The following is a 16,912-nucleotide window of genomic DNA, read 5'->3' as shown; positions in this document are numbered from 1 at the left end:
ATGCTTGGGACTAGCACAAAGAGGGTGCTATTCTCATCACACCCCCCCATCCTTCTTGTGGTCATAGAATCACAGTAGGAAGGGACCACAAGGGTCATTTGTCCAAGCCCTTGCAATGCAGGAATCTTTTGCCCAACGTGGGGCTTGAACCCACAACCCTGAGATAAAGAGTCTCATGCGCGACCAACTGAGCTATCCCAACATGCCTGGCAGGCTCCAGGTTTCTGGGGGCTCATGGCCTCTCCTCTCCTGTCCCTCCCCCTCCTTAACCCTCTTGGCCCTGCTCCTAAAACCAGCAATATGGCAGGTCTGGGGAACTTTTGACCTGCCAGATACTTGCTGAACTACAACTCCCATCAGCCCCAGCAAGTAGGACAAGGACCAAGGATTGTGGGAGTTGCAGTTCAGCAACATTTGGAAGGCGAGAAGGTTCCCCTCAGCTACAATATGGCACCCCCAGTTTCCTACAGTTGCTACCAGTAGTAATTACTGGAACCATACCTAACAATGTAGCAATAATCCTGCTCCATGAAACTTATAAAGGAGCAGTGGCGTAGCGTGGGTTGTCAGCACCCGGGGCAAGGCAAGTAATTTGCGCCCCCTAACCCGTGATGTTGCGCCCCCCAAGATGTTGCACCCGGTGCAGCCGCCCCCCCTGCACCCCCCACGCTACGCCACTGTAAAGGAGGCAGTGAGAGATTTTACTTTCTTGGGTTCCATGATCACTGCAGGTGGTGGCAGCAGCCACGAAATTAAAAGAGGCCTGCTTCTTGGAAGGAAAGCAATGACAAACCTAGACAGCATCTTAAAAAGCAGAGACATTGCCTTGCCAACAAAGGTCCGTATAGTTAAAGCTATGGTTTTCCCAGTAGTGATGTATGGAAGTGAGAGTTGGACCATAAAGAAGGCTGATCGCCGAAGAATTGATGCTTATGAATTCTGGTGCTGGAGGAGACTCTTGAGAGTCCCGTGGACTGCAAGATCAAACCTATCCATTCTTAAGGAAATCAGCCCTGAGTGCTCACTGGAAGGACAGATCCTGAAGCTGCGGCTCCAAGACTTTGGCCACCTCATGAAAAGAGAAGACTCCCTAGAAAAGACCCTGGTGTTGGGAAAGATGGAGGGCACAAGGAGAAGGGGACGACAGAGGATGAGATGGCGGGACAGTGTTCTCAAAGCTACCAGCATGAGTCTGACCAAACTGCGGGAGGCAGTGGAAGACAGGAGTGCCTGGCGTGCTCTGGTCTATGGGGTCACGAAGAGTCGGACACGACTAAACGATTAAACAACAACAAATGAAACTTATTCCTAATATTGGACAACTTGCATTTTTTAAAAACTGGCTCTGCTCTTTCAACAGCTGCCTGACACAAGAATGTAAGTGGGGGAACTTTTTCCGGCTGAAAGATGAATCGTGGGAGAAGCTTTACCAGCTACCTGTTTATATCAAGCTGCAATAAAATGAAAGGATCATGATCAGTGCAGGGGGTGGAAGGCTGGAGTGGTGGAGATCAGATAACCGTCCCTCAGTGTATTTATTTCACAAGCTAGGTTAAATCATTTATGGTGCAAAACAGCCTTTATGGAGATCCAGGATGACAAATGCATCTATGCTCAAATTTCTCCCTGCAAAAGCGAGGATTGTCTTTTAGCACATTGCATATGAAGTCCAGACAGACAGTCTGCGAGTCCAGTTTATACACTGTCTGATGCTGCTTTTGTGTAAGCAGTGGGACCCCTCACGATAAGAGTTGAGAACAGAAATCGAAACGCAGGTCACACAGCTGACCACAGACCTTTCTTGCATCCCAGTGCAACAAGAGACGTCGTCAACATATAACGCTTTCCACACAGAAAAAGGAATGCACTGGTGTCATCTGTGTTAATGCATGCAGTGTACCAAAGCCCTGGCCATGTTATGCCTGCAGGGGTGGACTGGATGACCCTCAGAGCCCCTTCCAACTCGACAATTCTAGGCTTCTATGTTACTGCCAATCAGTGCTCTGCATTAGAGACAATCCCTCCAACATATGCAGTAGGAGCAACAAAAAAAGCAGTGTGGGGCTCAGGGGTGTAGGAAGGGGGGGCGGACCACCCCAGGTTCCAACATGGGGGGTGTGTGACAAATTATCAAGGAACAATTACTGCCCTACTAGGGCAGTTCATAAAAAACTTTCTTTTTTAGAAAATGCCTGCTCCAAAGGTCTTACCTTACTACACTAGGGATTATATAGCTGTATATGAAATTTCATGCATATCAGTTAATATCTTGACCCTCCTCTTTACTTGGCCGTTTTCCTGTCACAAAGGCTGAAATTTCAATTCAGTGGAGCATTTATTCCCAACCCTAACCCTACGGAAAGCCATCTAATTAGACTTCAGTTTGGTTTTGTCATGTTTTTAGGAGGTAATTTAATAATTGTTTGATTTTATACCAATGTTATGTAGCTGATGTTAGCCGCCCTGAGCCCGACTTCGGCCAGGGAGGGCTGGATATAAACCAAAGTTTATTATTATTACTACGTATAATTATTCCTTTGTAAGAAAATATGAAATAACGTAAAACCAATTTTGCAGGCAAAAAAAAAAAAATCAATGGGGGGGGGCAATAAATTTTCTGCACTGGGTACCACCTGACTTTCCTACACCTCTGGCAGGGCTTTCACGCTGCCTTTTGAAACGCTGGGCTCCAGGGGCCTGCCTGGAAGGATGTACTCTGTGCTCGTGACAGGTGGACAGCGAAGTCCTGGTGCAAGAACGGTGCCGGCCACCCATGCATCCAGTTGATGTCCTGGATGGGGGGGGCAGCCAGTGGCCCCTCAGAACATCTGGTCCCACCCTTACTAATAATAATAATTTTTATTTATACCCCGTCCTCCCCAGCCAAGGCCAGGCTCAGGGCGGCTAACAAGCAATAATAAAAACAAGTTGAATGAATACAACTTAAAAACAAGATTAAAATACAACAATTAAAATACTGAAACATTAAAATACAGCCTTATCACAGGAGGAAAAAGGAAAAAGAAAAAAGAAAGACGGGGAGGGAATCAAATTGGCTCCAAGCCAAAGGCCAGGCGGAACAACTCTGTCTTACAGGCCCTGCGGACAGGGACGTGGACTTATAAAAAATATTGGGGGGGCCCGGGAAAGCTCATGAATAATAAATAAGCTCATGAATATGCAAATAAAGTGGCGCCGCCTCCTCGTGAGCGAATAGGGGAGAGCGTGCTGCGCCTATTAATCAGCTCCAAAGGAAATTGGGTGGAGCTTTTGCTCGGGAGGGAGGGCAGGAGGCATGCAGGCAGCCCGACCCTGTGCATTTTGGGCTGGGGGAGGGGCGGCGATGGCGCTCTGCTGGAGGGGTGCCGGAGATTATTGGGGGGGCAGAGCCCCCCCAAACGAATTTTTGAGGGGGCTCGGACCCCCTCAAGCCCCATGGAGTCGGCACCTATGCCTGCGGAATACTATCACTAAATAATAATAACTTAAATAATTACTTGTGCCAGCCCTGACAATCTGGCTAATGGACACTGTCTGCTGAGTGACCAAATGCTGCCGAAGCCTAATTCACACACCTGACTCACAAACCAGATTAACCGAGCAGCTGACATTCACTTACTCTTTTTAAAAAACACCGACCGAGAAGCTCTGGGTTTTCAATGCAGTTTTCCAGCTCTTTGAGGAAGATTCTGGAATGGAGATAAAAGCAAAAGGGGCATGAGGAGAAGTTATGTCATTCTGCATTTGTGTGTCAAACCCCCATCTGGATCCAGGCCTGGTGGGAAATATCTACCAGAAGGCAATTGTGTCTATTGTAAAGGCTTCCACATCATGTTTGGGGGCCATCCTGCTACTCTCCCTCCTGCTGGCTACAACTGATGGGAATTGTAGTTTCAAACATCCAGAGAGTGCCAGGTTGGTCTATAGCAGGGGTCAGCTGGGGGCCGGTCCACTGTCCCTCATACCTTGCAGGGGGCCGGACTGAAACAAAAAATGAGCGAATTCCTATGCCCCACAAATAACCCAGAGGTGCGTTTTAAGTAAAAACAGACATTCTGCTCATGTAGAAACATCAGGCAGGCCCCACAAATAACCCAGAGATGCACTTTAAATAAAAGGACACATTCTACTCATGTAAAAACACGCTGATTCCTGGACTGTCCATGGGCCGGATTTAGAAGGCGATTGGGCCGGATCCAGCCCCCGGGCCTTAGTTTGCCTACCCATGGTCTATAGCTTCAGCCAAGGATGATCAGAAGTTAGCCTTGGGGACTGGTGCTGGAAGATGATTGTTTGCAAGGCAAAATTATCACATATCAAAGGCTGCAAACAAAAGGCACTGCGTCCATGTGGGCTGCTCCACAACTTCTGTTTTAAAGCACCCATGTGTGGTCCCAACAGCATGTCAGGAAGTGTGCAAACCTGTTGTGGAATTCATAAATCTCTGAGAGGTTTCCAAAAAGAACTTCTTTCTTGTTTGACACCGCCGTTGGGATCAAGTGAATTAAATCAGGATTGTCCATTTCAGAGACATAGCCCTGTTTAAGATAAGAGGGGGGAAAGAGTTACATGGTGAGAACACAAGGGTAAAAATATAGGTTAGGGTGCTGTAGTTGCTGCTGTTTTGTCAATTAAGAAAAGCAATGGTTTGCATATAAAGCTCAACCATGAATCTGAGCAAAGCATCACACCCACAATCTATAATAATCTAATCTGTAATAACAGTATATTGTTATTACTATTATTGAATAGTACATCCCTATTTTCATCGGAGAAATGTTGGAGGGTATGTGAAAGCTCCCTCCCATCAGTCTTCACCCTCAGTTTCAACTTACCTCTATTATGCTTTTAAGTTCCTCTGCATAAACCCGTTCTGTTTCTATCAGTTCATTTATTATATGGCTAAAGAAAAGAGAAAGATGAGAGAGAGAGAGAGACTTATAGTAGTTTCTGCTGCTAAACCATGCTTTTAAAATACATGTTGCTTTGCAGAAGGTGAAGTAATAAATTTAAATTCAAGGCTGATCATTGCACAGTATTTTTAAAACTTTATAGGTAAAGGTACACAAGGAGAAGGGGATGACAGAGGATGAGATGGTTGGACAGTGTTCTTGAAGCGACAAACATGAGTCTGACCAAACTGCGGGAGGCAGTGGAAGACAGGAGTGCCTGGCATGCTCTGGTCCATGGGGTCACGAAGAGTCAGACACGACTAAACGACTAACCAACAACAACAAGGTAAAGGTAAAGGACCCCTGGACGGTTAAGTCCAGTCAAAAGTGACTATGGTGTTGCTTCCCTCACTTTGCTTTCAGGCCAAGGGAGCCAGCATTTGTCCACAGACAGCTTTTCGGGTCATGTGACCAGCATGACTAAACCACTTCTGGCATAAAAGAACACATGATGGAAGCCAGAGCCCATGGAAATGCCGCTTACCTTCCCGCCACAGTAGTACCTATTTATCTACTTGCACTGGCATGCTTTCGAAGTGCTAGGTTGGCAGGAGTAGGGACTGAGCAACAGGAGCTCACCCCGTTGTAGGGATTCGAATCGCCGACCTTGTGATCGGCAAGCCCAAAGACTCAGATATCCTGCCTTTCCCCTCCCACTTCAAGGAACCCAAGCCTCTTCTACATTTTATCCTCACCACAACCCTGAGTTGTGAGGTTGTGAGTCAGTGAGTGGCCCAAAGTCACTCCATGGGTAGCTCGAATCTTAGTCCAACACACTAACCACTACACCACACTGTTGATGCAAAGTACTCCAGATTTGGAAGTAGGGTAGCCAAAGAAAAGAGAGGATCCCTTTTCACATTGGGATATAAATTCTAGATCCTGTTCTGCCATGCCACATCCAATGAATTGATCTATATTAAACTTATTGGTCCTTTTCTTAAAAAAATAAATAAATACCAATGTAACACAAAGCATCTTACAACAATAACTAAAGAGCATACATTAAAACCAGCATTAAGCAAAACATAGAAAAATCTAAAACAGGTTCTTTCTCCCCCCCCCCCCTTTAAAGCAGGATTAAAAAATCCCACTCACAGAAGGAGGTTGCAGATAATTAAAAGCCAATGGCCTGGTGGAAAACAAACATCTAAATTTATGTAATGATGGTGCCAGGCGAGTCTCCCTGAGGGAGGATTCCACAAGTGGGGAACCACCACTGAAATGGCCTGTTCTCATGTTGCCACCCTCCAGACCTCCTGTAGATTATGGGGAATCAAGGACAAAAGGTTTGGGGTGGTAAATGTCATCAGTCATCTCCCTCTACAGTCCTGATTGTACCTGGCCCAGGCAGATCATTGTTCAGTTTTGTCCCTGTTTTGCCTGGATTTTGGGTTTGCCTTCTTAAAACATTTTTTTATATGAGTAGCTGGACCCCCATTCATTGTCAGCACTAATTATTACTTCCAGGACTCCCAACACCGCTCTTCACAACAAAGAAACATTAACAAGTGACACAAATAAGCAACGTTTAACTTAACTGCATGTGTGCGTGTGATCGTTTTCAATATGATATGATTTGGCGACAGGTACACACCACTACGATTTAATAGAAACAATTCTGCTTTCTGTTTCTTGGACTGGCTCTCTACTTTGTCACATAAATGATTTATCTTACTGTATAATAAATTTGCAATGCGTCATCAGTCTGTTTTCATTGGCTGTTTCCCAAGGTTATAAAGGAAGGGGCAGGGGAAGGTTGCTCTTGTAAAAACAGTGTGATGCTGGGAGGTGGGGAGGAAAGTGAGCAAGGGCAGGTAAATATAACAGTTTTAGTCTTCTGGTGGGCGGGAAGGAAAGAGAAGGAAGTGGGGAGGGGCAGGTGGAAGTGGCTGGGAGTCAAGGCGGAATGAGTGGCAATATCGGAGAGAGGGAGGTTTTAAGCATGGAAGTTTTAAGCCTCCAGTGAGGGTGGGGAAGCCAGAGAGGAGGAGGAATTGGGGAGGGGGCAGGTGGAAGTGGCTGGGGTTAAAGGTGGGATCTGTGGTGCTATGGAGGATCAAGAGGGGGGTTGGGGATGAAAGAAGGGGAGTGTGGGTTAGAGGTAGGGAGAGGTGTATTTAAAGGAAGAGCTGTGGAAGAGAAGGAGGCTGGTTGGTCTGACACTTTTAGGCTGAACTGTAAAACGGCCCTGTTAAATCTCCAGGGTGTGGACACGATTCTCGTCCTCATGTCAGTCACTGCTTTACCCATTTGCAGGCATTCCCTCCATGCAATAATAATAATAATAAAGCTAATGCGTCGAGGGAGTTGTAGGGGCTGCATTTCCTAGTGTCCAGATGTTTGCACAGCCAGTTGGCTCTTGCCCCTCTGACCTCCCAGCATAGACAAGAAGCAGGATTTGGCCCTTAGAGTGGAGCCTTTGGGCTCCAGATTCACATGGAGGTGGGTCCGATACATGTATAGCCAGTTCCTGCTTCAGACCTCCTCTGAATGCACCAAGGTCAGAGGGGTGGAACTGGTTAGGCCCACAGACATTGGGGGCAGGAGATGGTGGTGTACGAAGGGAATGTGGGAACAGGGCTTGTGGGATTAGACATTCTATTTGAACACCGAAGTTTGTGTGCTTTTTTAAATAAGCAAACTGTTTGGGTAAATTGTTTATTCGCACGCCCTGCCTCAAAAGCCTATGCAGGGAGATGTTTGCAGAGCAAATGAATGGAGAGGCGCTTGCGGCAAGGGGTGGAAATCGGGTGCAGGCAGCGATCTTTGATAAGGGGGTGGAGAGGCTGCAAAGATGTGAGGCAATGATAGTCTTGGGGTTTTGTTGCCAGGATCTCACTTCCTCAGCAATACTTTATCTTGCATCTGATCTAGTCTTAGGGACTAAGAGACTCTGGATAGGAAGCTGAAGGGCCTTTTTCACCACTCCTTCCTGTTGAAGGTCATGACGCAGGACAGAGAGGAAAATACTGGAAGTAAAACCACTGGCTGCACAGGTGGCATTCTGATGAAAGTTCTGGCTTCTTGGACCATGGTCTCTACTTCTTTGAGGAAGGGCTTTGGGGATAGATGGGTTGCACCTCACAACAGTTGGGAAGAATGTGCTTCCTCAGAATCTCATGAACCTGATCAGGAGAGCTTCAAACTAAGTCCTGGTGGGGAGAGAGACAATATTACTTAGTATTGGGGATAATCACTTCATTGATGCACAGGAAACTGGAGGCGGTGCTACGGAAACCTGCTAAAGGGCTGGAAACCACAAGAAGGAAGCAGCTGGAGGGAAAGACTTGTGGTTTCAGCTGTCTCTATACTCAGAGCATGAGTCAACAATGTGGTGCAGCAGCAAAAAAAGCTAATGCTATTCTAGGCTGCATTAACAGAAATAAATTGTACAAATCAAGGGAAGTCATAGTACACTCTATTCTACTTTGGTCAGACCACACCTGGAGTACTGTGTCCTATTCCGGCCACCACAATTTAAGAAGGATATTGACAACAAGCTGGAATGTGTGTGCAGCCAAGATGTTAAAGGGTCTTTAAACCAAGCCTGATGAGGAATAGTTGAAGGAGCTGGGTATGTTTAGCCTGGGAAAGAGGAGACTGAGAGGAGATACGACAGCCATCTTCAGATATCTTAAGGGCTGTCACATGGAGCAATCTCTTTTTCCCCTGCTCTGGAGGGTAAGACCCAACTCGGATTCAAGTTGCAAGAAAGGAGATTCCAACTAAAACACCAGGAAGAACTTTCTGAGCTGTTTGGCAGCGGAACAGACTTCCACGAGAGGTGGTGGGCTCTCCTTCCTTGGAGGTTTCCAAGCAGAAGATGGATGGCCAACTGTCATGGGTGCTTTAGTTGAGATTCCTGCATTGCAGGGGGTTGGGCTACATGACCCCTGAGATCCCTCTCAACTCTACAATTTTATTTTTCTATTAGGCTCTGATTCCAAGGAAGCTGCTACCAAGAGAAGAATAAGAAGAGAGAATGTATATGTTTGTCTTTAAGGCGTCGCAATCCTTCTGTTTGTTGTAACAAGGCTAATAACAGCTACCCCTCTGGAATGTGTGTCCCAAGCACACAAGTGTCTGTGCAGTGTTGGAGAATATGTTCTGGGAACAGGCAGGGAGGCAGAACTGACAAAGTTAAAAGGGCAGGAGAGTTTGGGGCCCTGGAGACCCACTTTCCTTTTACGGAGGAGCATTGGGTTGGATTAGCGCAGGATGCTGCCGCACAATTACTGACAGCGGTGAGATCCTGCCAACATACAACACCTGTGCTCAGAGACCTGCACTGGTTGCTAATTTGCTATCAGTTTGCTACCAGTTCAAGGTGGTTATTATTAGTATATAAAGCCCCTAACAACTGGGGACCAGCTTACCTTTGAGATCACCTTACCCCACTCAACTGCTTTGATTAGCAGAACTGTCACTTAAGAGGTGCCACCTAATACTTGTTCCTCATTTGTAAGAAATCTTTTTGTGTGTGTGTCGCAGCACCTACACTTTGAAACTCCTTGCCTCTTGATATCAGGCAAGCTCATCGCTCTATTCTGTTTGTTGTTTAGTCGTTTAGTCGTGTCCGACTCTTCGTGACCCCCTGAACCAGAGCACGCCAGGCACTCCTGTCTTCCACTGCCTCCTGCAGTTTGGTCAAACTCATGCTGGTTGCTACAAGAACACTGTCCAACCATCTTGTCCTCTGTCGTCAGCTTCTCCTTGTGCCCTCCATCTTTCCCAACATCAGGGTCTTTTCCAGGGAGTCTTCTCTTCTTGTGAGGTGGCCAAAGTATTGGAACCTCAGCTTCAGGATCTGTCCTTCCAGTGAACACTCAGGGCTGATTTCCTTCAGAATGGAAAGGTTTGATCTTCTTGCAGTCCATGGGACTCTCAAGAGTCTCCTCCAGCACCATAATTCAAAAGGATCAATTCTTTGGCAATTAGCCTTCTTTATGGTCCAGCTCTCACTTCCATACATCACTACTGGGAAAACCGTAGCTTTAACTATACGGACCTTTGTTGGCAAGGCGATGTCTCTGCTTTTTAAGATGCTGTCTAGGTTTGTCATTGCTTTCCTCCCAAGAAGCAGGCGTCTTTTAATTTTGTGGCTGCTGTCACCATCTGCAGTGATCATGGAGCCCAAGAAAGTAAAATCTCTCACTGCCTCCATTTCTTCCCCTTCTACTTGCCAGGAGGTGATGGGACTAGTGGCCATGATCTTCGTTTTTTTGATGTTGAGCTTCAGACCATATTTTGCACTCTCCTTTTTCACCCTCATTAAAAGGTTCTTTAATTCCTCCTCACTTTCTGCCATCAAGGTTGTGTTATCTGCATATCTGAGGTTGTTGATATTTCTTCTGGCAATCTTAATTCCGGCTTGGGATTCATCCAGCCCAGCCTTTCGCATGATGAATTCTGCATGTAAGTTAAATAAGTAGGGAGACAATATACATCCTTGTCGTACTCCTTTCCCAATTTTGAACCAATCAGTTGTTCCGTATCCAGTTCTAACTCTAGCTTCTTGCCCCACATAGAGATTTCTCAGGAGACAGATGAGGTGATCAGACACTCCCATTTTTTTAAGAACTTGCCATAGTTTGCTGTGTCTATTCTGTTTAGCACCTGCTTAAATCTTTTTCATTTAGACAAGATTATGCAGATATGGATTAATACAATTTAAAACGTGAATAACAAAAAATTCAGAATTCAAAAACCCTCGTGGTCCCTTCCAACTCTATATATGATTCTAGGAGTGGCATTCAGTAAATGTGAGCAGCAATAGCAGGCTGACTCTCAGCCAGAAAGCACCAGGGTGCTGGGCTTCTAGAAAGCCCAGTGGGTTCAAAAGTAGCTGCAAAGTGGGAGAGCAGGAATAGATTGGGAAATGGTGGTGAAGTCTCTTGTAGGAACATGCAGAGCAGCTGTTGTTTGAGCAGGGAGGAACTGTGTGTGATTAACATGCCATGGTGTCTCATCCTTATAGCCTGATGCTGATAACAACCAGGGCGCACAGAACCCATCATTTGCCACCTGGTTTCTTAGTAACCCTTGCTCAGCAAAACAAAAGGCTGGGTGGTTGTTGTTGTTTAAGAGATAAGTCAGAGAACACAACAGAACGATTGCAACATTTAACTGTCTTGCTGCAGGGATAGAGCTGTGGATGTTGACTTTGTACCCAAATTTGCCCAAATATAGCTATCTGGCATTACCTGTGTGTGTACAAACACGTTGCCCTTGCACAGGAGCCGGTGGGGGTGGGGTGGTTTCACAGCATGCTTCTGTACATAGTGGTTTGCAATAAAATGATCTAAAGTGAAAGCTATGGTCCATGTTGTTTGTGCACGTGCGTGGGCATGTTTTGAAATGAGTGTGCAACTGCGTTCTCTATTTCCCTTTCTCCAAATGTTGCTTCTGCCTGCTCTTGAGATGAGGCTTTGCCTGTGCGGCTCTCCGACCCTCAATGAACAGCTCACGCCACCAGTCCTTATTATGGGGAAAGCATGGGACGCAGATGGTGCTGTGGGTTAAACCACAGAGCCTAGGACTTGCCGATCAGAAGGTCGGCTGTTCAAATCCCTGCAATGGGGTGAGCTCCCATTGCTCAGTCCCTGCTCCTGCCAACCTAGCAGTTCGAAAGCACGTCAAAGTTCAAGTAGATAAATAGGTACCACTCTGGCAGGAAGGTAAACGGTGTTTCTGTGTGCTGCTCTGGTTCGCCAGAAGCGGCGTAGTCATGCTGGCCACATGACCCGGAAGCTGTACGCCGGCTCCCTTGGCCAATAAAGCGAGATGAGCGCCGCAACCCCAGAGTCGGCCATGATTGGATCTAATGGTCAGGGGTCCCTTTACCTTTACCTATGGGACCTGGGTTCTTGGATGAATGACTTATGAGGAGGAAGGTTGTGTCCAGGTGAGCTTTTTCTTCATGCTCAGCCTGCTTATTCAGGTGCTGTTGATGGGCCATTTCAAAGGCCCTGTTGTTCTCCCTTATTACATCTTCAGAGAGGACTTGTAAAGGAAGCCATGTGACCATTCCGATTCCAACCAAGTGCACTTCCACAAACATCACCTTGCTCTGCCATCCCTCACTTACAACAATGGTGTGTGGTTGTTTTTCTCTGAGCGATTGGGCAGGGGGGACATTTGACCCAAACAACACACACCAAAAAACCTCATAGTCGTCAGAAGTCTGTTTTGGCTCTCTTTCTTCTCCAAGCTCTTTATGAAACCTTCTCATTCATCTAACAACCATGACTGTCCAACCACCCCAGCACTGCTGTTTTGGCAACATGCGCTTGCCAGGGAAGCTCAAAGGAACTGCGGCATTTCTTAATTAGAGCTGATCTGACTGTTCATAGGCACACGAGATATGCGTGAGCCGCCAGGTATACCACAAATAATAATGATATGGTTTTTCAGCTTCAAGTCCCTAATTAGGCCTGCCAAAGCCAGTATAACTGGATCTTGCTTCGCATATGGTGAAACTTAACATTTGACAGAGAAAGGCAAGGAAGCTTGTTTTATGGGAAGTTAACTGTCTGCGCATTACGCATTTAAAACACTTGCAAAAGAATCCTGGGAACCGTAGTTTCTTAAGGGTGCTGGGAACTGTAGTTCTGAGAAGGATAAACTATAATTCCCATGATTATTTGGGGGGAGGATTGCTTTAAATGTGTTTTAAATGAATGGCGTGCACACAACCAAAGCTTTTTCTACACCACTGGCTTCCCCAGCCTCATGTCCTCCAGCTGTTTTGGGCTAGTGTGTTGGTTGGAGCTGCTTTTCTTTCTGAAAACCAGGAGGATCTCAATATATATATATATTCTTAAGGTAGTGAGAAATCCATTTATTTATTTATTTTGCTATTAGGGTGCACTTTTGTTCCTGCTAATGGAAAGCATTGGAGTAAAATAATAGAATTGTAGAGTTTGGAGGGACCCCAAGTGTCATCTGTAATAATAATTTATTATTTATACCCCTCCCATCTGGCTGGGTTTCCCCAGTCACTCTGGGTGGCTTCCAACAGAATATTAAAATACAATAACCTATTAAACATTAAAAGCTTCCCTAAACAGGGCTGGCTTCAGATGTCTTCTAAAAGTCTGGTAGTTGCTTTTCTCCAACCCCTGCCAAGCAGAAAAGGAACCAAAGTTAAAGAGTCTCTGAAGAGTGTACAGTGGTACCTCAGGTTAAGTACTTAATTCGTTCCGGAGGTCCGTACTTAACCTGAAACTGTTCTTAACCTGAAGCACCACTTTAGCTAATGGTGCCTCCTGCTGCCGCCGCGCTGCGGGAGCCCAATTTCTGTTCTCATCCTGAAGCAAAGTTCTTAACCTGAAGCACTACTTCTGGGTTAGCAGAGTCTTTAACCTGAAGCGTATGTAACCTGAAGCGTATGTAACCTGAGGTACTACTGTATTATCATTGGCCCTACAAACACAACTTGAAGCTTTTAAGCTTTCCACCTTCTTGAAAACCGCCCTGCCATGTGACAATTAACATTTGGGGGGAAAGTTGCTATTGGGGCCAATGGGATTCCCCCTTCTTTTTTAATGCTAATTGTCATGCCAGAAAAGGAAACCTTAAACCTTACATCTCTACTCTGAATTGGCAAGAACAATTTCTCCCCAATCCCGCCAGCATGGTTGGTATTAAAAAAAAAAAATGGATTGCTAAATCACACCATTAACGTAACAGGTAGGTTAGACCCTGACTTTATTTGTACTGCGACACAAATCAAGGTAGAAGACAAACGTCATCGCCAGCCAATCTGGTTACCAATCTTGCTGAACCTGATCTTCCAAAGCAAAAGTGCAACCTTTCGCAGAATTTTTTTAACGGTGCGGTGCTATAGAAATGCTGTATTGTAAACAGCCCCTATTCCATGCTCCGCTTCTGACTCACAGGAACTCCCCACAGCAACACGAAAGCATGCAGAATCACAGGGAAGTATTTCAAAGGGCGCTTCCCTCCCAACTGCCCATCGGGGAGAAGGGGTCTCGTCATCTAAGCAGGCCTGTGTATTAATGCAGAATGGATGTCCAGGGCCGAGGGACACCTGAGAACACATCTGCCATCACGTCATCCCATTTGCTAGGCACGCAGCTGGGGATTTGTGTGGAACTTTTCCTCTGTCCTGAATGCGATGAGCAAATGAGTGTAACCCAACACTCCTTGTAAAGGAGATCCTGTTCACCCGCTGATTACCACTGTCAACACTGCTTGCGGGGACAAAAGGTGACTGCAAAAGTTGTTTATGACTTGGAGCGTTTCCCCCTCTTGCTCCCACCTCTCCGAAAATCTCCAGGTGGCTCACAAATCAGCAAAGGCTGGAAAAAACATTGCAAGACTATATTCATAAAGATCAAGCGGGTTTTCTACCTGGCAGACAGATGAAAGATAATATAAGAAATATAATAGACATTGTGGAATATCTAACTGCCAGGAATGATAAACAAGCTATGCTAATATTTGTGGACGCTGAAAAGGCCTTTGATAATATATCTTGGGAATTTATGTTGAAGAATTTAGAGATGATGGACTTAGGTCAAGGGATTTTCAATGGTATCAAAGTGATATATCCAGAACAAACAGCAAAGTTGATAGTAAATCATGTACTAACAGAAAAGATTACAATAGCTAAAGGCACAAGACAGGGTTGTCCTCTGTCACTGTTACTTTTCATCATGGTACTGGAGGTTCTTCTAAGATCAGCTCCTGCCCACCTAGCAGTTCAAAAGCGCCCCCAAGTGCAAGTAGATAAATAGGTACCGCTTTATAGCGGGAAGGTAAACGGCGTTTCCGTGTGCTGCGCTGGTGCTGGCTCGCCAGAGCAGCTTTGTCACGCTGGCCACGTGACCCGGAAGTGTCTCCGGACAGCGCTGGCCCCCAGCCTCTTAAGTGAGATGGGCGCACAACCCTAGAGTCGGACACGACTGGCCCGTATGGGCAGGGGTACCTTTACCTTTATTTTTTTTTATTGGAAATTAATAAAAAATAATAAAAAACAAACAAAAACAAATCAGCAATGAAAGCAGTCTCCTTGAGCCTGTTGCAAGGCAGCTCTTGTTCTCTTTCCCGGTTACTCCACCAATTGTAACCCAAAATAGGCCAAACCCCTGCCCCAAACCCCCAGAAAAATGCCCCAATTATTTCCTTGAATTAGGTTGCCCACAGTCATGCATTACACAGGGGTCTGATGGCTCCCATGGCGTACCCTGCCCCACGTGCCATTATCGTAACATGTACCGTATTTTGCGCTCTATAGGATGCACCCGACCATAGGACGCACCTTGTTTTAGAGGGGGAGTACAAGAAAAAAAAAATCTCCCCCTCTCTGCGCAGCGCCCCTTCAGCGAAGCCCCTTTAGTGAAGGCAACATGAAGCCTCCGGAGCACGGCGGGAGTTCCCGCTGCGCTCCGGCGGCTTCGGGTTCCTTTCGACCTGCTCTTTGGGGCTGGTGGAGGGAAGCACTGCTTTCCCCCATCGCCAGCCCCAAAGAGCAGGTCGGGGAGCAGCCAAAAGGCTGCGCACAGCCTTCCCACTGTTCCCTGAGCTTGTGGGCCTGGCAGTAAGCCCAGCTTTCCCCCACCCCCAGCACCAAAGAACAGTTCAGGGCTGGCGGGGGGAAGCCCCCCCCCTCAGCCCCATGGACCACACATTCGCTCCATAAGACACACAGACATTTTCCCTTAGATTTTAAGAGGGGGAAAGTGCGCCTTATGGAGCGAAAAATACAGTAATTGAAAGAAGCAAACAAACAATGGGAAGACCACCCACAGACTCATGTATTTATTTCTTTATTTATTGAGTTTATATACTCATCCGAAGCAGCAGCCAATTGTGTGAAGCAGGGTGGGAAAGAGCTGATATGGTGATGTTGGGCGACATCTTTACACACACACACACACACACACACACACACACACACCCTGTACACATTATTGGGAAGATGTGGGTTTGTGGTGTCTACACATCTGCCCATAATAAGCTGCATGATCTTAGGTGGCCTTTATACAATGGCATCAAGGCCAGGAGAGAACAAACCCTCCAACATGTCTCCGGTGAAAATAGGGAGGTGCTATTCCATAACACTGGGACACGGGTGGTGCTGTGGGTTAAACCACAGAGCCTAGGACTTGCCAATCAGAAGGTCGGTGGTTCGAATCCCCGCGACGGGGTGAGCTTCTGTTGCTTGGTCCCTGCTCCTGCCAACCTAGCAGTTTGAAAGCATACCACTGCAAGTACATAAATAGGTACCGCTGTGGCAGGAAGGTGAACGGCGTTTCCGTGCGCTGCTCTGGTTCGCCAGAAGCGGCTTAGTCATGCTGGCCACATGACCGCTCCCTCAGCCAATAAAGCAAGATGAGCGCCGCAACCCCAGAGTCGGTCACGACTGGACCTAAATGGTCAGGGGTCCCTTTACCTTTATTCCATAATAATATTATTATTCATTTTGGTATTTGTACCCAACCCATCTGACTGGCCTGCCCCAGCCACTCTGGGCAGCTTCCAGCACATATAAAAACATGATAAAACATTAAACATTAAAAAACTTCCCTTCAGATGTCTTCTAAAGGTTGCATAGTATTTATCTTATTGGCTCGGGAGTCGCATAACTCCAACATTTCTTTGATGAAAATAGGGACCGTCCTAAGGGAAAGCGGAACATTCTGAGATCAAACTGGGACGGCTTCCATAAATCCGGGACTGTCCCTGGAAAAATTTGGACATTTGGAGGGTCTGAGAGGTACACAATCACGCTTTCAAAGGAGGTTATTTTACTGCACTGGGGCCACTCCGGGGTGGGGAGGGAGAGATCTGCTCCTTGCTGCAGATGACCTCACTGCCTGTATTGAGGGAACTATGATCTCAGCAAATTGCCAAAGCAAATTTGCATTTTGTTTGTTGTTGGTTTTTTTGGAGGGGGGCGGTTCTGCTGTCCAAGAAACACAAGCGCACTT

General features: G+C 46.4%; 1 protein-coding gene across 6 annotated transcripts in view; it reads right to left on the bottom strand.

The window, feature by feature from the left end:
* Window positions 1-16,912, bottom strand: part of MCF2L2 (MCF.2 cell line derived transforming sequence-like 2) — a 244,322-nt gene that overhangs the window by 81,705 nt on the left and 145,705 nt on the right. For all 6 annotated transcript variants that reach the window (XM_082223915.1, XM_082223920.1, XM_082223916.1 and 3 more), the window contains 3 exons: window positions 4,836-4,902; window positions 4,423-4,538; window positions 3,620-3,689 (listed from right to left, as the gene is read on the bottom strand). In XM_082223915.1, coding sequence (XP_082080041.1) covers window positions 3,620-3,689; window positions 4,423-4,538; window positions 4,836-4,902 — 253 coding nt within the window. The remainder of the gene's footprint in view (window positions 1-3,619; window positions 3,690-4,422; window positions 4,539-4,835; window positions 4,903-16,912) is intronic.

This window comes from Podarcis vaucheri (genome assembly GCF_965113315.1).
Source record: "Podarcis vaucheri genome assembly, chromosome: 5".
Classification (NCBI taxonomy): domain Eukaryota; kingdom Metazoa; phylum Chordata; class Lepidosauria; order Squamata; family Lacertidae; genus Podarcis; species Podarcis vaucheri.
The sequence above is the reverse complement of the archived record's forward strand: the minus strand, read 5'-3'. Positions and strand labels throughout refer to the sequence as shown.